This window comes from Melospiza melodia, chromosome 4 (genome assembly GCF_035770615.1).
Source record: "Melospiza melodia melodia isolate bMelMel2 chromosome 4, bMelMel2.pri, whole genome shotgun sequence".
NCBI lineage: Eukaryota > Metazoa > Chordata > Aves > Passeriformes > Passerellidae > Melospiza > Melospiza melodia.
In genome coordinates, this window is record NC_086197.1 from 12574680 (window position 1) to 12596071 (window position 21392).

At 41.1% G+C, this 21392-nt stretch overlaps 1 protein-coding gene across 2 annotated transcripts in view; it reads right to left on the minus strand.

Moving 5' to 3' along the window:
- KIAA0930 (KIAA0930 ortholog) overlaps positions 1-21392 on the minus strand; it is a 51713-nt gene that overhangs the window by 5502 nt on the left and 24819 nt on the right. Inside the window, exons 3-9 of one of the 2 annotated variants that reach the window (XM_063153932.1) lie at positions 15552-15659; positions 14177-14254; positions 9237-9338; positions 8675-8815; positions 6449-6643; positions 3691-3853; positions 914-1069 (exon numbers count right to left, since the gene is read on the minus strand). In XM_063153932.1, coding sequence (XP_063010002.1) covers positions 914-1069; positions 3691-3853; positions 6449-6643; positions 8675-8815; positions 9237-9338; positions 14177-14254; positions 15552-15659 — 943 coding nt within the window. The remainder of the gene's footprint in view (positions 1-913; positions 1070-3690; positions 3854-6448; positions 6644-8674; positions 8816-9236; positions 9339-14176; positions 14255-15551; positions 15660-21392) is intronic. The other variant, XM_063153933.1, reaches the window with a different exon arrangement.

A 21392-nucleotide genomic window follows, 5' to 3' on the forward strand; every position in this document is an offset into this window, starting at 1 on the left:
AAGGAACATGGGAAAAGGGAGCACACAATTAAAAGGCTGATCAAATGCCTCTGCACAAAGAAGATGATGTGAGCAAAAATGATCCCCAGCTCCAGAAGGCTCCAGCCACACCTCTGTGAAGAATTAACACAGTGGAGGGAACGAAGGGCCACAGAGATGACTAAGGAACTGGATCATCTGACATATGAGGAGAAGGTGACAGAAGTGTGATTATCCAACATGGACAGAAGGGTCAGAGTGACATCTTATCAATAAACTCAAGACATTTTAAAAAGTACTTTGATCACTGTCACTGGGATTTTAATATCTTAGTACAGGTTTCCTAACTACCCAAGAAAAAAGAGCACCTTTCCTACTTCACCCTGCCCCACATGTAATGCTCCTGCTACCTGGAAAGCCACTGGCACAAATACACTGATTACAAAAAAGGCCTTGGAAACAGGGCCCACACAACATGTCCATGTGAGTAGGGAAAAACTACAGATGAAAATTCTGCCTTACAGTCCAGACATTTCTCAATATATACTCTAAGTATGTTCAACAAATTAGGTCTCAGAGGATGTTCAAGCTCAAAGCCAGTATTTGAGCATAGAAGCATTTGTGCCATTTGAGCAGATATTAAATGCCAGCAGAAACAATACATCTTCTGTGAATTCTAAAACGCCTGTGGTGAGAGAGTGAGTAAGCTTGGTAACTCCAGCTAACTTGCTGTAAGACAATGATCATAAGGAATAATTATATTCTTTGCTGAAACATTGTTCAAAATCCATCCTGAATTACAAATGGCCCATTTTTAACTGGAATCTAATTTCTTCTAAATTGAAATAAATTCCTATTTACAACAGCGTTACAGAGAAATACTTGTACAAATACAAGTATTTGGTGGGCTGTGCACAATGGATGTCAAAATTACCTGTTAAAATTCGATGCAATGGCAAAGTGATGTATGTTAAGTGTGCATAGAGTAGAAAGTTTTCATCAGTTCTGTTCAGCTTGAGCCACGAGCCCACCAGCGAGCGTCCTGTTCCCGACAGGGAGCGTGAGCGCAGATTGGTCGCGTTGTGCAGATCTGCAAAGGCAGGGAGAGACAGCAAGCCTCAGGGGATTGTACTTCACTGGAACACTTCTGAAACTCAAAAAAAAGAGGAAAGCCTCCCATTTGTTGCTTAGAGACAAATCACATGCAGGACACTATCATAACTGCTTTTTAAAAGCCAGGCAGACCTTGCCTAGCAGGGTTCACCATTTACACTGAAGCTGAAAACAACAGACAGGAGAGGGCTTGTGTTACCACACTGCACCAGCAGAACACTGACTCAGCCTTCCCTCATACACAAAATCATAGAATAACCCTAAAATTAAGTACTTACTCATGCAGAAATTCACCTGGGTAACAAAATGGAAATTGTTTCTTTTGAAGAAAATTGCTATCTAGCAGATATGGGGAGATTCAACATGAATACCTCAGTTTCCTGCACACCTCCATGCACACCCTGAGCCACACCTAGGACCCTTCAGGTGAACCACTGTTCTCAGAATTAGTTTAGATGTCCGCAAGCAACTTTAAAAACAAAAAGATACTGAGTCCCCTGTAGGCCAGAGGAGTTTTTTATAAGTGCAGGTCTCTCTCACAGCCACGTGCTGGATTTTTGGAGTGTTTTTAAATCTTTGTTCTATTTCCTTGTAAAATTCAGTCCCACAGGGCTAAAATCAGATAGTCAATAGATTGAATCTGAACCAGAGTGATCCAAGCTCTGGGACTGAAAGCAGATTGTAATCCAAAGAGGAAAATATGTGGTGGCAGCTGCTCTAGAAAGATGCATAGCAATGTGGGAGGAAAAAAACTGTGAAAATCTTTCTCTCCTTCCCTATACATGTGTATAGCCAAGCTGTCTATTACCTCTTCCTATACATGACCACCATGCCAGGAGCTCTGTGGTGATCAAGGCAGAAGGATCTGACTCTGGAAGCTGCAATAAGCACACCTCTCCTGGTGTACCATGGTTGCACACAGCAAAGCCACTGAAGTGGGCCTTGATGGTTTGTTCCTGTTCACCACAGGTCTGTCTGCACTGGGGCAACTCTGCAGCATCACTGGCTGTACCAGGGACACTGCTGATCTTTACACAATCCACATCTTTTCCTCCACCCACAAAGCCAAGATGCACCCAAATCTCTGCTCCTATCTCTGCATCTCCTGCATTTGCACCTGGCTTTTTCATGCCAAAAGAAGAGCTTCACCACTGCAGCTCCCAAGGAGCACTGGTAGGACACTCAGGTTTCTGAAATTTGTAAAAAAAAATAGCAATTTTACAAAATTTAGCAATTCTTTTTACTACTTCTTGCAGAAAACTAATTTTTGAATAAATCAATCTTCCTTAGCATAAGCTGTTAAAATATTCCTCTTTTCATTTTTCAGAAGAGGATCAATAAAGTCAAAACACTAAGAAACCATTTCTTGGTGTTTTATATGAATGCTATAAAATATCTGAAAAACCTAGAATTTGTTTACTTCCATAAATATATTAGAAGGAAAAGGATATTAAAATAAAAAGAATGTCCATCATTATCATTAAAGACTCTGGGATCAGACCCTGCAAGACAACCCTGAGCAGGCACTGCACAACCCATGAGGGCTGCCAGAGAAACACCTCAAACTCTGCTCTATCCTGGGCAACCTCCAAAATAAAGATACCAGAAACAGGACTACATGTGGAGAAAGCTGCCCTTCTCCCCACACCACCCTGTGTCCAGTAAAATATACTAAAACACATCTCATTTGAAATAACATATGTTCTGATTAGGCAAATTAGGGAAAAAGAGATGAGTGAAGGTTTTTTTGATAGAACCCTGAATTAGCTACCATCAGTTTAAGCTGCCACAGAATTTGCATTGAACATTGTCACTTCAGTTTGCTTTTTAATGTGCAATTCTTTATTATCTAAGGTGGTCCAGTGCTGCTGATAGGCAATTTCTTTGCTACTTTCTTTGCTACTTGTAATCTGGAAATTACCTTTGGGTTTATCTGTTAGAATGCTAACAGACAGATTTGTTGACTGAAATGTTTTTAAACACTAGGAAAGCAATTTGGACATGGATATTTTTGAGTTTCCTGCCTCACAAGACAGTGATATGACTGGGATTTATATACTATATTCTGAGTCAGGCTCCACCTTGCCAGTTGTTTCCTGCTGAGTAACTAGGATTTAAAGGCAGAGTTTCACAAGGCACTAAACTATTATGCAGACAAATTCATTATGTTTTCCTCTATAAAGTTTAGAATTGATTCAAAGCCAGCTGAAGTAAATGCCTTTTCACCAGCTTTAACCAACTCTGGATCAAATTAGAATTCAAAGAAGTGTTCCTCAGAACATGTCCAACCCCACTACACCTGGAGAAGTGCCCCCAGAGACTGTGGCATCTGGGAAAGGGAAGGATTTCAGCTGCTCCACTTTCTCTCAAATGGATCCACACAAAATAAATTTTAATATATTCAGGGCTTGTGGGCTCCAGCCTTCAAAGAGATGCTTAAGCCTATGAAAAATCTCATTTTCAGAGAGGCACTGGCTGTATGCAGAGCTCATGTTTTTCCACCCTGCAAACCTTCTTGAAAACCCTACACTGGGATCCCTTTCCACAGCTCTGTACCCTCTCCAGACAGGTCTGTTTGGCTGTCAGTACTTCTCTCACCTGCACCATCATCATCTCTGAAGAACTCCTCACTGTCATTTGCTGAATGGGACTTTTTCATCTCAGCAATTCGATTTCGGGGCACTTTTCTCTTGAGGGATGGGGAGAAGAAGGAGGGGCGGTTGTTTCTCTCTGGGGTTGGTGGTGTGCTGAAAGAAGTAACCTGAAAGGGAAATAAAAGAAATGCTGGAGAAAGTCTTGGCTTTCACTCCATGTGCCACGAGACAATCACAGGCATAAAAATCAGAATGATGACTGGTATCTAGCTCTATTTCATCAAAGTGGCTACAGAATTTCAACTGAAAAATCACCTCAAGTTGCTCATCAAGGGGAAAATATTTTGATATATCACAACCCTCAACTGTTACATGAATAATGAAAAACCTCTCTCCTCAGATGATCACTTTTAACAAGGATCTACAGTCATAACAGCATAAAATTAGTAATTTAGGCACCAAGAATGTCAATCTTATTTTTGCACGTTGAAATACAGAAGACTTAAGAATATACTGTGTTGGACACACTCAAAATGTTCATCTTCAGTTTTTGGCATGCACAAGGCAGCAGCTTCTCTACTGGGAAGGCTGTCCCATGGGATCCTTGTGGAAGGTCAATGTTCCTGGGGAGCAGGGCCACAAATTCCTGAGCCCAGCACACTGAGGCAGAAGTTAAGTCAATGTTCTCATTTATGTGTGTTGTGTTTCAATAATGGAAGGAGGAAGTGGAGCTGTGGTGCCTCAGAAGATTTGGTTGGTCCAAGTGATGACAGGGATGGAACTGTCTGTGGTGAAACTCAAGTTAGGGACAAAACTATGGAGACACCCTTCCTTCAGAGCAGTAGTTGCCACTGAGTAAATTACAATTAAAGCCAAGTACACCTGGTTTGGAGAGAACTGAAATGTATGCTGATGTACTGGTTTTGACTATTTTAATAGTTTTAAAATGAAAATATTTTAATAGTTTCATTTAAAAGGGAAGAAAGTAGGGATAACTACTTTGTTAATGGATGTGAGTAATTTTGATCTTGTCCTTCTTTCTTCACACACAGAATTTAACTATCCCATAACCTCCCTGAGCTGGTAAATGACACTGCTCATATCTGTCCAAAGAAATGAGAGACAGGTGACATGGAGTGATGATGGCAGCCAAACCAGGTTGAGTGCAAAACACAACTCACTCCATGTTGTACCTCTACCATTAATGCTAAAAAAAAAGGACATTGTAACACCCAACTGATCCTCTTCCCAGCACATTTCATTTCTAATTTGTGCTTGTCTCTGTATTTAATTTGGGAGTCATTTCATATCAAACTGTAGGGGGAACCAGAAACAGACACATCAGCATTAAAACCATTAGCAAAAAAGCAGCGGTAACACATTATCAAATCTAATTTTACATTTTCCAGCTGACACTGAAAGCCTTGGAGACAAAAAATCATGTTGTTCCTCCAGGCCTGATGTCTTCTGGCTATGTTTCTGGGGTACAGAGCAAGAACATCCAGTTAATGAGTTCTGTGCTGGTGGCTCATGTTGCCTTTTACTAAGTCAGAAACAAAAACCATACTGCCTGCATGGAGACCTCTAGAAGCTGTTCTGCAGATCTTTAAATGATACAGGTTAGCTGCACTATACAGAAAACCATGCTAGACTCCATCAGGTACTGACCCAGCCAGGTCTGTGCAGTTATTTTGAAGACATGTCACCTAATCCCCATTAACCAGGTAAAATGTCTCAATGGAAAAGAAGGCTCAGGATTGAATAAAGGCCAAACCAGCATCTGTGGTGATGGCATCTGATTCTGTTGGCATTTTACTGCACTTGCATTAAAATTAGGCATATGTATGACATATGATGCTGGATCTGGATCCATGATCTTTGCTTTAGCATTATATAGGCTTGGTGTTGGCAGCATTCCTCAGTGGCACAACCTAAAAGCACCACTTAATATGAGGTTTAGCAAGCAACCTATGTAATACACAAATTCCATGTTTCTAGGTAAATCCCACTTTGCACAGAAGTGGAATCTACTTTTTTTTTTCTAGAAAACAGGCAGAATCATTGGTTTCCCTGGCATCAAGACTGCTGTTGTTTCAACAAAGCACTCCTCCAGAAGTATGAATCATCCAGTCATCTCTGTATTCAACATTTGCTCAGGAGAAACTGTGTTAAATAATCCATTCCACATAGTGAGCACAACCAAATTACACACAGGCAAACCTAAGTGCAGAACCTGGATGAGAGTTAACCCCAGCTCCAGCCTGCTGTGGCATTCACATTCTCTGAAAAATACCTTCACCCAGGGTTTTTTTCCTGGGAAGCTGAAAGGCAGCAAGAGAAGCCTCAGAGAAAAGGAAAACAATTCTTATCTGACTTGTTTGTCCTGTGTTGTGCTTGTGTGGAATGTGTTTGGAGATTGTTTACCCACAGGTGATTGTTTCATTGGACTCTGGTGTGAGTTGTTTTCACTCATTGGCCAATTGGGGCCAAGCTGTGTTGGGACTCTGGAAAGAGTCACAAGTTTCATTATTATCTTTTTAGCTTTCTATAGTATCCTATCTGTATTCTTTAGTATAGTATAGTATTCTTTAATATGATATAGTATAATAAAGTCATGAATTAGCCTTCTGATAAGATGGGGTCAGATGCATCATTCTCTCCCCTCGTTGGTGGCACTGCATTTCCAATAGCCTGCCCTCCTGTCTTTGGAACAAAGCATGTTCATGCTTCACCTTAAGAGAGTGTTTCTGTTTGCTACTTACTCTCTCATGCACTGGGGAGTCTGGATTTGAATCTTCTTCTGTCCCATATGGTGAAGTGTCACCAGTGGAAACTCTGCTCACTGCCATCTCTGCGTGTCCTTTTCCCTGTGGTCCTTTCATTCGGACAAACTCCATGTTGTTGTATTTATAAAAGCCAAAAGACATTCTCTGAGCCATCTTAGCTGCAACACTCACCTACAGTGCATGGAGACAGGAGAGAAAAACATGTAATAACAGCTCTACCACTTGGAAACAACATCTTCTGAAAGCAGCTATCTAAGAAAAAGGCAGAACCACAGTGAATAATAATTCCTAAGAAACATTTTAAGCCACAATCTGAGGCGATCTCCAAAAAGAAAGTAATTTTACAGAGACAAAAACAGGTTCTGAGAAGAAACAACTCCTTCAACAACCCAAAAGGCACAGTAAGCAGTGGCACAATAAGAGAAAAGGTTTTTATTCAGGTCCACACACTGTGGCACATGAGAGCACAGGCAGGTGTGTGCTCAACTCAATGCAGCCTGTGCTGGGGCAATCATCTGAGTCCAAAAAGCAATAGACAGACACACAAGATTCCTCAAACCAGCAAAGCACACCCCACAACTGGGTCACTTCTTTGTCCCAAGTAATTTCTGGCATTTTTATGTTCCCACTGTCATGGCCAAAAAATGAGGAACCAGCCCCATGCACAACTAAGCTGCACTGCATGGCTCACCAGGACACCCTGACAGCTTTAAATCCCTTCAACAGACACAGGGGCTCAATTTCCAGTCGGCACAACTGAACTGAAAATTGAACTGAGAACTGAAAAAAAGGAACAGACCAATAAGAAAACAGTCGAGGTTTTGCTAAGTGAAAATGATGCTTTACGTTTTCAGCTTTTTTACATAAGTGTAAGTGATTTATTGCAATTTTCATTCGTTTATGAAAAGGCCAAGATGCTCATCAGCTTGTAATGTAGTGAGAATTACAGAATCCTAGAATAATTTAGGTTAGGTCATTTAAGGTCATTAAGTTCAGTCATCACTGCCAAGCCCACCACTAAATCATGTCCTTAAGTGTCACATCTACACATCTGTTAAATATCTCAGGGGCTGAGACTCCCCCACTTCCCTGGACAGCCTGTTCCAGTGTTTTACAACTCTTCTAGCAAAGGAATTTTTCACAGTATTCAATCTAAGCCTTCCCTGAAACAACTGATATCAAATAATCTTCAAAAGCATAGAGATTACTCCTGTTCCGTAAAAAAAAAAAGTAAAATTTCAAGTTTTGCCTCTGCCATGATGAAATATTTGAAGAGTTAACAATTTTACTTCATCTGATAAAATAATGTCAAGTAGCTGTGTGGTCAGTCAGGACATTCCTAGGCTATGGGGTGACTTTACCACATCAAATCTTATCTTTCCACTGCAGGGCTTTCTTTTTATGTTGTGTTCAGTGATTCTGCATTCCCACCTATTTAAATAACCCAGCTGCTGATGGTGTAAGGCCACAAGATGATGAAACAACTTTTGTTCCGTGTTCTCTCAGAAACCTGCTGGAAGAGTGTAATGGCTCACATTTAAAACAGGGAGATGGGAAATTATTCAGGAACTCTCCTGACAAGGGTAGAAACAACGAGATTTAGAGACACAGTAGATATTGTGAGCCTTTCTTTTGTTTGTCTCTAAGGATTGTCTTCATAATAAACCATTTGAGAAGTTTATTGGCTCTTGATTTCAGCACTAAGTACTGAATTTGAAGGTGAAAAAGTGCTGGTATTTCATGTCAGTAAAAAGGCAAAGAAAGTTTCTCTCAGTGGCAATGAGACTACAGGGTTTTTTTTAATACAGCCAAGTGCAAAATACAATGAAGAAAAATACACTTTATCACAAGGTAGTAACCAGAGTTTAAGATTTCCCATGAAATCATACTTTCTCTAAACACAGAAATATCTATGACTTTTCAAGAAAATGAAGGGGCTCCAAGAATGTTGTTCAGGTCCATTCCTGTGTCACACGTTTGTTTATGTATCCTCCCTTCCCTCCTCCTGGCAAACAGCAGAGGAACCCAGCCTGAATATTCAGTTATATGAGGCAAAATCAGCAGCTTTCAGCTAACTTGCAAAGCCAAAAAAGAGAGACTGTGATGTAGCTGATCTAACAGGACAAAAAGCTGACAGCCACAAAGAAAATCTAGTCAGAGCACCACTGCTGCAAAGGACATTGTCTTTGAGAAGCTCCTTACCCTGTTGTCATAGACCTTCTTGAGTGCTTCATAGCGGATGGAGCCCTGGAAAATCACCCCTTGGAAGGTGTTGCTTTTATCACTGGCCACCAGCTCCACACAGACCATTTCTCCTTCTCCCACAGTCATGTCACTGAAAACCTGCCAAAGATGCAAGATGAAACACTTTGATGCAAAGTTGTTCAAATCAAAATACATTCAGATTCCCAGGGCTGTCCTGACACCCAAGGAAACTTCAATATAAATTGAAAAGGAGGAGAATGTTCCATTTTCAAACAACAAGACTCCAGGCAGTGCACACAGCAAATCACTTGTTGAGATGAGCAGCTCTCACATCTACCTATCATGCTTTAGCTCATCATCAACACCAATGCCAAATCCAGCTTTAAGATCAGATTTCAAACATTAAAGGGAGAGGAAGGTTAAATAAAAATAAAATAAGATTTAGCAGAAAATAACCCTCGACTGGCAAAAACATTTGATCAAAAGGTACAAGAAAACAGCTAATCAGGACATAAGACTAGAACAGGATAAAACTTTGCTGCTGCAACAAGGAACTCACCTCCTCAAAACTGTCAATCATGAAGAATATATTGGGGTAGCTGATCTTTGACTCCTCTCCTTTACTGTCCATTGGGTGCTTGCTCGGAGAGGCAAACACTTGCTGAGAAAGATGCAGAAGGAGATGTCACTTCTCAGTTAAATGTGCTTGGGAACAGACACACCAAACACAAGGCAAGTAATTACAAAAGTATTTTACAAGGCAAGTAATTACAAAACACTTCAGGCTGGCACTGCTCACTTACACTAGAGATGCTGGACATCTGCAAGCACGGCTGAGCTGGTTTCTGACTAAAGCCAGATTTGCAATAATAGAACTTGAGAAATCCTTTCACATACAAGCAATTAAAAACTCATTCCTTCACAGTAAATGTGCCTGTGTGTACCTGACCTCTCACCATACTACAGTAGACCATGGTACTTTTTCATCACCACTTTCAGGTGCCTTTAAGTTGCTGCAATGCACTGCAAAGTAAAATGCCACAGTGCAATAAAGTCACCATGAAGCAGCTGACTCAACACCTTTACATTAATCTGTTGTTGTTTACTTAGTACCACACCAAGATCAACCTCCCTCAGTCAGGGTAGTGTGGCTGTCCTGGGGTGATTCATAATGTTATTTTATTCCACATCTACCTGCACCCCAAAACTGTTACTGTATCTTTTTGGTTTTTGCAGACCTTGTGTGTGGGGTGCTATCATGGGCATTTTTGAAATTGGTGCGAAGGCAGGTTCCAGGCTCTTGGCTATATAGTAATCACATCACAGGCTACTTGGTCTTTGTTCAGGCAAAGACTTTCCTTTCCGTTTTTCATTCTGTCTTCATTTTGATTTGGTTTTTTTTCCTTGTTTTTTCCTTGTCTAGGGGAGACTGCAGTTAGGATACTGGGCTGTCTGGGAGCAAATTCCACAGGGGCCCACCTGTAGCAGCCCTCACTTCAGTCCCAGCCATGCCAGGAGAGAAGACTATGGAGAATCTCTTTGTGGCAGCTTTAGGTTTGCAACTATAGCTACTTGTAGAAATTGCATTTTGCCACAAGAAACTATTTGACGTGAACTTTGAGAACTCTCCCTGCAGTGACAAAAAAAAGTGAGCGAGTTCAGGGCCCAGGCCATACTCAGCCATGCCTGGAAAGAAGACTATGGAGAATCTAATCTCTCTTTGTGGCAGCTTTAGGTTTGCAACTGTAGCTACTTGTAGAAATTGCATTTGCAACAAGAAACTATTTAAAGTGAACTTTGAGAACTCTCCCTGCAGTGACAAAAAAAGCCAGCGATTTCAGGGGACCCGGCCAAGCGGTGCCAGTGCCCACAGGCCGCTCCTTTCCCTCACCCCACAGCTGGGTGCAGAGCCCACAAGCAGCAGGAGGAAGGCAAAGGTTGTCACTGTCAAAAATGGGTTAGAAACTGTTGTAAAATAATTAATAATTGTTAAGCATGTGCTGTTAAAAAGTTTGGTTGTTGTATTGTGAAATGGTAGTTATAAGAAATTTGGTATTCAACATACTGTATTGCACTACTTAAGTAAAGTGCACCACCCCATCAAGGAAAAATGAGCCAGCCTGGACAGAACTGTGAAGGACCAATCAAGCACATTAAACCTTCATGCAAATGAAGGATCCAAAAAGAAACCAATCCAAAGGGACAAAAAACAGGATAAAAAGGGGACATCTGAGTCAGTGAGACTGTGGAACATTGGGAACATCCCTGCTCAAGAAGGGAAGAAGATCCAGCCCTGCTGCTGCAGCATCCTCACCCATCAGGAATGCTCCTGCTTCACCCACAGGCCCTTCAACCTTTAGGCTTTATAATAAAAGTTGAAATCACTTTAGTTCCAGGAGTGTGTTCCTGTTTATAACCCACCATCTTGTCACTTTATTCCTGGGACACACAGTCGCCTGGAAGGCACTGTCTTGGAAGGGAACAGTGTGACGCCATCTTCCCTTGGCCACATGGCTGCCTCCTGCAGGCACCATTTTGGGAACAGGCATTTCTGGCATTTTGGGGCTCTCTTTGCTCCCACCGGGTTTTGAGTTACAGCAGTTTGGTATCTAGCAGTTATTTACTTCTTCCCTCTGATTGCTGGTGTCTGTTTCATAATAAAATGCTATTTTTTCACTTAGTATTTCATTCCTTATTGGGGGAAAGGACTAGGTTGGAACCAAGGAGGAGTTTGCTCATTTCAGAGTGCCACCTCTTTTTAGACTATCTCAAACTGTTGGAAACAATACCAAGTTTAAATTTTTTTAATATAACTTTAGTCAGGGGTTTTGTTCGCCTTTGCCCTGGGGTGAGGGGGAAGAGAATTGATTTCAGGGGACTGCTTCATCACTCAAGGCCTGATGAGCCTAACATCTCAACAGAGTGGGAAGATACACAAAAGATAACCATTAACCAACAGCAACTCCAAACATCACCCCTGGCAGGACACCTGGTCTGGGAAAAGAGAGATAAGAGAATGAAGAATGAGAACCTAACTAACATCTAAGGTGAAGAGATTGATAACCAATAGGGAACCAAATACTATGAATTGTGTAATGTGCAACCAATGAACATTGAACTAATTATTTTCTATGGGTTTTGACTGTATAAGTATGTGAAAAATTGAGTAAAAATTATGTGTGATGGAATGATTTTCTCTGCACAATCCAGGCAATGTGTGGGTGAAATGATTTCTGTTGCACATCCTGGCCAGGACAACATCCTGGCCAGAATCAAGTAATGCTTTGATTCTCTAACACTAAAAAGGTTTTCGAAGAGTTTTTGCTTTTCCCGCAGTTTTGGTGACAAAACCAAGACAATGGCTCACTTGGTTTCTCATCTGTATCTTGTGTTACTATTTATTTCCCTATCACTATGCTTCCTCTTGCATGTTTCTCCCTCCCAAGGAGTTCCTGAACTCCTTTAGTGACTTTGTTTAAACAGATAAAGGCTTTAGGTTTTATCATTCCAAAAAGATTAATGAGTAGGTAAGGAGGGAGAAGGAATTCATACCAAGCAGATTTCTTTGCTTTCACAATTGTTTACAAACAAAGCCTTGAATTAAAGAAACCTGTCAAATCTTAGCCCACTGTGAACATGCCAAAAGCTATGGATGTGACCAGGTTGTCAAGTTCATGACATTCTTGCTCAAACCATTCAACACAAAACATAATTAAGGATATTAGATAATTATGAGAGGGTTGCTTTTCCTTATTTGCACTTATGCAGCCTTTATGCATATTGAATAGAATTAAAAACAAAGGTTTCTGGCCTTAAACATCATTAGAAAGCAATCAGACTCCTCAAAAATGCTACCTGCACCAATGCCTGAAACAAGGACCTTTTCCAGGCATTCTTTCCCTCAAATCAGCTAATGAACAACAAAACACCCTCCCAAATTCATCTCCAATCAGGCACACCTGAGGAAAATACAGTTTGTGGAGACTTTATTGTTAAGCCAACAGTTTGCAAAATAAAGTCAGCCTTTTTCATACTGGCTTCATGCCACAGGCACTCATTTGTGTGAGCAGAGTAAATTTGTCATAGGTCTCAAGTAGGACAGCAAATCTTAGGCCATCAACATCTGGCTGCATATGGGCAGGAGAAACATTTTGTACAGCAAGAACTATCAGAGCAGAAATGCAGATCCAAACCAGCTGGATTTTCTTTATCCAAAACCAACAGCCTCAATAGTGGATGTGACAATGAAATGCCCAACTGAAAACATGCTTTCACAGCATATGGAATTGCCTTTGCTTCTCTATATGTCAACACACTGATGTTGAAATGTTTCTGGTATGTACTGGTAAGTTTATGTGGAAAAGGGAAGACAACAATTCCTAAGCAGTCCCACAATAGGAGAGTCCAGAAAGGAGGAACAAAAAACTTCCTCTTCATTCTAAATAATGCTTACATGCAATAAGGGCATATCCCTCATCTTCTCCTTTCTAGTTTTCAAATCTGCAAATAATATTTACAGATTTTTCTCAAAAACATTTGCAGAAGTTCACTTGTGGTGAAATTTGGACTAGCCAACTGAGAAAAAAGCAATGAGAAATAACAGGCTTAAATCAGCAGTGCAAAGTGGCATCTCAAGAGCATCTAAAGAAAAAGGTTATGTGTAATCAATGTAAATCACAAAGACAAAATCAGCATTGCTAGTTCTGTTTGTAGGCAAAGCAAAAGTTCTTTTAAAGTGGTTAAACATAATTAAAAACCAAAGAGCATTGGATTGTTTAAGTAAAGCCACACAAGCAGCTGCATGAACTAAGGGAATGGAAAGCCTGGGAGAAACAACCATTTAAATGCAACAGGATCCTTTTAAAAGAAGAATTTCTGCTAGCTAGCAGAAGTTGTTGCAAGGTCTACATTGCAAATTGAAATTGAGTGGGGAAGCCTCAGGTTTCTTGTTCTTATCCCCTTTATCCTTGTTATTGAGTCTCTTCCACTATGGATAAACTGCACACAAAAGATAAAAGCCTGTGGAAGGAATGAGCAGTTTGACTTAAAATCTTATAAAATAATAAAAAACCAAACTGGTAATCAGTAAATTGCCTGCCATTTAGCAGCTCTACATTAGAAACTTGCCCTGAAGGCTCCTTATATTCCAGATCTCACACAATTTCAGATTAAGTCTCAGACTGGGGAACAGTTGGGCACCATATTCCTTCCTCCCCCTGGCACCTTCCCTCTCTCTCCTAAATCCAGCAAGCAAAGATACACAGCCTGAAGCATGCAGGGGTCTTCACAATCCTTTGAGAGGGGCTATAAAGGACATTTAGATCTCAAATCTAGACGACTATCAAGAAATATCACTATACAAAGACTTGAGCTGCTTCAGGAGGATGAATCTGTTAGACCACAGCCTGAGAACCACTGCCCCAGTTTTGGAGCAGTTTTTAGGATTAGGTAATACTGGATACCCACCTCTGATCCAAAGCAAGAAAAGGGGAAGCTCACCTGAGATTTCTTTTTGTGAATATGAATATCTCCTCCATCGGAGCGTGTGCACACAGCACAGGTCACCACATAATCCAGCTGGAACAGGGCACCAGACAGAGAAATTAACATTGAGAGTTGGGAAAACAAAACATTTGTGAGCATGTGAGCATGAAGCAGAACACATTCTGACTCCTTTTATAGTTGTCTGTCTAAAAAGTAAGATATTTTGGTGTTGCCATTTTCTTTACTCTCTTTACTATACTGAATCATCTCCAATTTTTTAATATTTTCATAATAAAATGTTGTTTTGTTTTTTTTTTTCACTTAAACCTATTAGAGTATTTCATTCATTACTGGGGGAAAGGAATTGGTTGGAACCAAGGGGTTTGGAACCTGTGTTTGTTCATTAACTCAGTGACACCGACATCTCTTGTACAGTTGCTTGTTGAAATGCTCAACTGATGGGTAAGGAAAAGTCCTGCCAATATTGTTTATCACGAGCTTAATTTCAGCTGGGGGAATAAGCAGCACACACACACACACCCCCACAAACCCCTAAGCACACTTCAGGATAGAAATGGAAAAGATTTCCTCCCTTTGAACAGGAAAAAGAGACACTAATGAACAGCAGTGACATGTTACAGAGGTCAGAAAACACTAGCACAGCCTTCCAAACAACCTGAAAAAACTTATAGGGAGCAAGTACAATAGCTCTGGACAGCAGTACCCAGCTGTAGTAACATCTCTGAATTCTGACTGTGGCAAATGCATCCTGGGTTTATTGAGCATCAAATAAAGGCAAAATCTGCTCTCTGCAGAGTTCTGCAAGGAGACTTCTGGGAGGAAGGAGAGAGAATGAAAACAATTTATTTTCAAGGATGTGTGCCTGAGCCAACAGTTTCCCATTCTGAGATCATAATGAGCAAAACCTTTAAGGGATCTCAAATGATTACAGTCATTTTCAGCTCTTCTAAGCCATAATGTAACACACACAATAACCAAACAACCTATAAGTCAATTAAAGAAATAATTAGTTCTAGCTTCATGTTTCTACCCCCAAATACTTTATCAAAGTTATGTTGTGAAGAGCGGTAACCCCTCAGCATAATTTATGACACTACATTTACACTCTTCTCTCTTAGCTGCACCAGTGAACTCCAAAGGAAATGTTGCTTATCTAAGTCTCATTCATTCTCAAAAAACATTAAACTGGATGAAGCCTTCCTTTTGCAAAACATTGTTACAGAGCATAAAACTCAGCCTAGCTTCACTGCATACAGTTAGAAAGCTATTAGGACTCTTGAAAAATAATGAACATCTCAGTTTAGGCTCATTTAGATTCTGAAAGGCCAAACTGCATAAATAGTGCAAATGAGATAAGCATCCCTGTTACCTTCTGCAGGATGAGGTTCAAGTAGACACTCTCTTCCCAGTCAATGTCAGGGTCTCCCAGGCCAGGAAGCTTCTTAGAATCTCTCCTATAAACTTCAACTTCAACCTGCTAAGAAAATACCACATCTCTTTGAAAACTATTACTCAGAGGTACCTATTTCCAAACATCAAACTGGAAGCAGAAGCTGCACATCACGTAGCTTCCTAGTTTTCTGTCAGGATCAGATTTTGCTGATGATGCAAGTCTTTGTGTGGAAATGTACTGGGGGAAATATGTTTTAAAAGGTTTGTAGACATAGTTCTTCTTTTGGCTTGTTTTCAGTTCTTCCAAGGTTCCCATCCATGATTTTTTATTAGCAATAGAATTACACAAAGCAATTACAGTTTCTGCAAAAAACTAACGATGTGAGCAGATGAAGGAAACAATCTTATTTAGATTCATCTCCAAAGAAAGGTAGTATTTGCAGATCTGTGCCTAAAAGCACAGAAACACGACAAGAACAAAATTCCAGAAATACTTTGTGAAACAACAGCCATCCTGTCTCTGAAGGAAAGAAGTGGTGAGAAAACAGGGTGAAGGCAGGACTGAGCAATGCCAGGGTAAAACCCCAGCTGTAAGTAACACCAGGGAAAGCAAAACCAAGTGCACAGCAGACACTTTTTCAGTCTCTCCTGCCTCTGTATCCACAGAGCCTTTATTTTAAGCCAAGAAGCAGTTAATCACCTCATAACACTGAGGTTCAAACCTCCCTCTGCAGAAGTCACTAATTCTTTCTGCTGGTGAAATTCACTCACACATGAACAACTTCTCCCCAGCAATTACAATGCCAGTGCTCAACAACACTTTCATGGAATGCCTTGCAAGTCCATCACAGATATTGACAGGAAAAAGGCTTTTTTAAACCATTTTTACCCTGTGCACTAATTCAGGGTAGGATTCCTTGGCATACAACCTGTGGGTCAGGGCAGAGTGGATCTCCATGAATCGCAGCTCTCCGTGGACTGGAGAACATGCTGGATTTCAAACAGCTGAGTTTGAAAAGAACAAAAGAAGACAAAACTGCCCCAGCCAGGCATCCAGGGGACGCTGGGCCTTTTCCAGGTCGGCTGCTGACTCACCTGGCCATGCCTTATCTCTGTGCTTTGTGCTTATCTTTGTGTTTACCTGGCTCTACATCAGACATGCACTCCTGCAAGCATGAAAATAGAAATAACTATGTAAATACTAACTATTTATTCCCGGTGAAATCCAAAATCCTTGCTCATTTAAATCAGTGACCCTTCTGGAGCTGAAATCCATGATGCCACCTTTGTATCAAGTTTTCAAGGGTTCCTGAGCTACAGCTGTAAAGGAGAGGGACCTCAGCCAGGCTCACCTCCCACATGCCATGGATATTTTACCAAGTTACTTCCTCAAAAACCCCAGTTAAATGACCTTTGGCTGGACAATACCTGGGAAAATACCTTGCTTTAAGAACTCATTCCAATGATTAAACATCCTCTTGGCTCCAAGTGTGCAACTTCATTTAATTCAGCTGCTTTCCTTTTGCCAGCCTCCGGATCTTGTCACACCAATTTATGTATTTATATATATATATATATGAAGATCTTGAATATTCAGTTTTGGGGTTTTGGTTTCATGTGTTAATCTTTGCTAATCTTTTAAATAAAGCAGACAAAATACTTTTAGGACACCTCTGAGCCTCTCATTAGGCATCACCTCAGAATTTGTGCTCCTTTGCCCCTCACCTCCAGACATGGAGACACTGGTCACTCCTCCATACATGTCAACAGCATGATGCAATTAGGAAAAAAGGCTATCTCAGGAGCTGCCTGGACCCTTTGGCACAGGAAAAAAGCATCTTCTCACACTGAGAAACCCCGCCAAACAGCATGTCTAATATCCCAGGACTTGTGATTCCTGTGTTTTAACAAGCTGGGAAGCCCCAGACATGCAGAACCCCATTTGGTATCCAGCAGTGCTGCAGAGTAGATACTCAACAGGACACAGGCTGGGCTGGCCAGTTGGCCATCAAAACCCATCTGCTCATGGCATCTGTTCTCCAGTGACACCCCTAAATGCTAAATGGGAAGGAAATCAACGGAGCCTGCTATTTTCTGGAGCCTGCAGAGAAGCCCTGTGGGAAGGGTGCACTCCCAGTCCTGTCACACAGGGAAGCTGATGTTACAAGATCCACTGGAATATTTATATCCGAGACAATATTTCAAAGGGCACAACTGTATTCAACAATGCAACAATGTCCTAAAATGAAAAAGATTCTTTCAGGTGTTATATGGAGAAGCTTTCTTAGGATTATGGCTATTGACATTTTCACTGGTGGTAACAGCAGAGCACAGTGTAAAGAATGGCCTCCAAGACAAAATTCCTATTCCATTTTTCTGGATACTATCAATTATTCAGAAGTTGCACCTGATCCTCCTGGAACACACTCTGGAGCCCACATAAAAGCAGGATAATGCCCAGTAGCTATGGCAACTCGACACCCACCACAGCTATAAAGCTGAAACAAAGCCCACTGCAATAAAGCAACTGCAAACTGTGCAAGAAGCAAAGTTCAGCTGCAGAAAAACCACTCATTTTAAAAAATTTGCTTCTGTGTCAATTGCTTGATTTCTGTGCCCACAACCCCTCTGTACAACCAAATGATCACAAACTTTGGGAACTTTTCCTTCTGCTAGTGTCTTGGTTTAGAGAAAAGTTTAGGAGAAGAACACTCTGGAATGAGTGTTTCCACTAACAAAAAAAGGGTTCCAACAATCCCTTTCTCCCAGTGAGAGACGAACACTAGTGGATGAAAGGGAAAAAAACCAACTGGCTATTGAGAAACAGAGTGCCAATATGGCATGGGAAAACATCTCCAATTCAATTGCATATTAATTTCAACACTGAACCCAGACCTTCACATACCTCTAATAGGCAAGTTGACCAGCCTGTAACCCACAGATCAAATCCACTAAGTGTTCTGATAAACCAGTGGCTTCATGTGGCTTTTGGGGAGCTCCAAGCAGACACTTTTAGCTTTTCCAGGATGCAAGTCTAGCCTAGCAGTGCCCTTCTGTCCCTCAAATCCCCAGCGACTCAGACAGATATGATGCATTTCTAATACTGAATTATTCAGCACATTTCAGCAGATAGGAAAACTGGGTTTGGGCTTCTTCCCTTCCCAGTGAAGTTGCTCTCTGTAGCAGAGAACAGAGCATCTTCTTGGCTGCCACATTTCAGTGCATTCATATTAAAATCACATCTGATTCTGGCTTTCTTGTCACCCTATTTGACTGCTTAAGAAGAGTTCTTCAGAGACTGGAAGCAATAGAAAGCAATTCATTAAAAATGCCCTTGCAGCCCACACTCCTTCCTAAGTCTGGAATTTTGTGACTGTGATACTGTGAAAGTATTTCAGCTGTACTTGCTCACACATTTAGACAATCAAAGTAGCACCAGAAAGCTCAGGGATTTCTGGCAAGGGGAACTGCAAAAGAACGGTCTTTACACTGCAGTTGAGCTCCTTACAAATAAAAAATAATCAGAGTATCAATCTGATAATGCCAGGGTTTCTTTTTCATGTTTCAAAATGAAAGCATTGTGTGGATGTTGAACTCTGCAGGAGCCAGAGAAACACCTCTGCAAGTTCAGCACAATGGAAGAGCTCAGATACAACAGCTGATTCTGTATCAACTTGGAAGTGTGGGAATAATTGTTCCCTCATACTACCCAGGAACAAGGAGAAAACCTTTTCAACAAAAAAAGATTCAATTTTTGGCTATTTGTTTTTCTCTTCAGCATTTGAGTGGTGGCATGGGACTGCCATGAAGTGTAGCATAGAGCTCCTCTCGAGACATCTTCTTTGCTTGCAGTGCTGGAAAAAACCTTAGCACTGGAACAGAGCCAGCAATGAAAGATTCTTAAAACTTGTATTTTTATTAGATGCTGAGTTCAGGCTGTTGAATCTTCCAGGCAGGCAGGCAGTGACTTACAGATTCAGTTAGGAAAATCCTGTGATTTTCTGTGCCAGTCATGTGCCTGAAGTAATTTAGGTTTGGAAACTGCCTGGTCACACCACAAGCAGTATTTGTTGAGTCACAGGTCCAGATGCACATAACTCTGCTCAGTTCTGTCTCTGAAGCTGCAGTCTCAACATCAATAGCTTGAGCTTTTTGCAGACTTAACAGGCCTAATGACTGTCTTGTGCATTTGCCAGCAACTCCACTCCTCCACATTCATAAGATGCTGAAGAAAATAGGAACTACTCCAATATCCAGGCAAGCTCAGAACATATGCCCAGGGTATCTTACATTTATCTTTTTTATTGCTTTGCCCTATAGATGTGGCACCTTTTCAGGTGACAAGGCACAATGAAAAGCAGAATACAACTTGCTGGTCTGTCTCTGAAGTTTTATCTTTCTTTGCTGTGTAACACTGTATACTTGCATCTTTTGGATTCCCAGGAGAAAGTAAAGCTGCTCTCTACAGAAAGATCAGAGATACTCAATGTTGATCTAACAGCATTTTAAAATCATAATCCTAAGTCCAACCATGTTAGCCTTTCAAACCTGCAGGGTCTTCCCTTTGGAAGTAAGGATCAGGGCTTACATCTTCCAATAGGTCACACCAGCTGGCATGAGAGGCAGCAGCAAAGCTGTTTTTGAGTCTTGACTTAATATAAAGTGACAAGTCAAAGAGATTCCACTTTACAAAACCCTGCTAAATTCCTTAACCTTGTGAAAAGCTACACTACACAGTGCCTTGGTCTGCAAAGAACCTGACACAAGACACCAAGAGAAGATGTATCTTCAAAACTTGGCAAGAAAAACTGCAAGAGTGTTACTGTGACATGCCAAGGCAAGACAGAACTAAATGTACATAGGAGTCTGTGTAGTGGATATAGCCCAGAATTCAATATGGAAGTTCTGCCCTAGCATTCACATATTAGGAGCTTAATTGCTGTTTCACCCATCTATGCTCAGTTTAGAAATTGGTGGGAAGGAAAAGAGAAGCAAATGGAAAGTCACTTAGGCCAGGCAGAGTGCAAAGCAGATAATTTAAAAGGTCTTTTAAAATAAAATTTATGATGGTAGAGAAGTTTACCACCAGCACCTACTGGATATATCAAATGGTAAAATTTATTAATTCAAGCTGTTGTGACTCATCCAAAGCCCTTCTCATTCAGTTTTAAAACTGAGCAGAACATCTAATCTCAATTCTATCAGGTTTTTTATGCGTTTTCTTTGTTACACTTCAATTGAAAACCAAATGTTATTGCCAACACTCCTCCAGCTCCAGTAAGCACAGAAAAACCCAAACTCACCAGCAGGAGCTACTTTTAATCAGACAGCTCAGGCACCAAAGCCTGGGAACCACTGGATTCATTGACACTTGTTTCCCACTGACACACACCATCACAGCAGGGCATGGAAATGACACAAACAAAAACCACCATTGTCAGCATTCAGACAAACAGCATGCCCCCACTCAGCCCCTTTTGTTGTTGTCATCAGCATGATGATTACTATCCTCAAAGCTGCACAAATCTTATTTTCATGAACATAAACTACAGCTAAGCACAGAGCACATAGGTAGTAGTGTTTGTGGAAGAACTACAATGACCTTGCTTCACTGTACACCCAGACTACAGAGTCATCCTCAATGTGGTCCATGAAGAAATCATCACCAGGCCATTTGGCCCAGCCTGGCATAAAGCAGGAGCCAACAGCACAGCTCCAGTTGTGGTCCTAAATGTCCCCAAACAACTCTGAACTCTCCCCTTCATTTGCCTTTTCAGTCTACCCCTGAGAGCACAGCTTGGTGGGGGGAGGAAAGCTT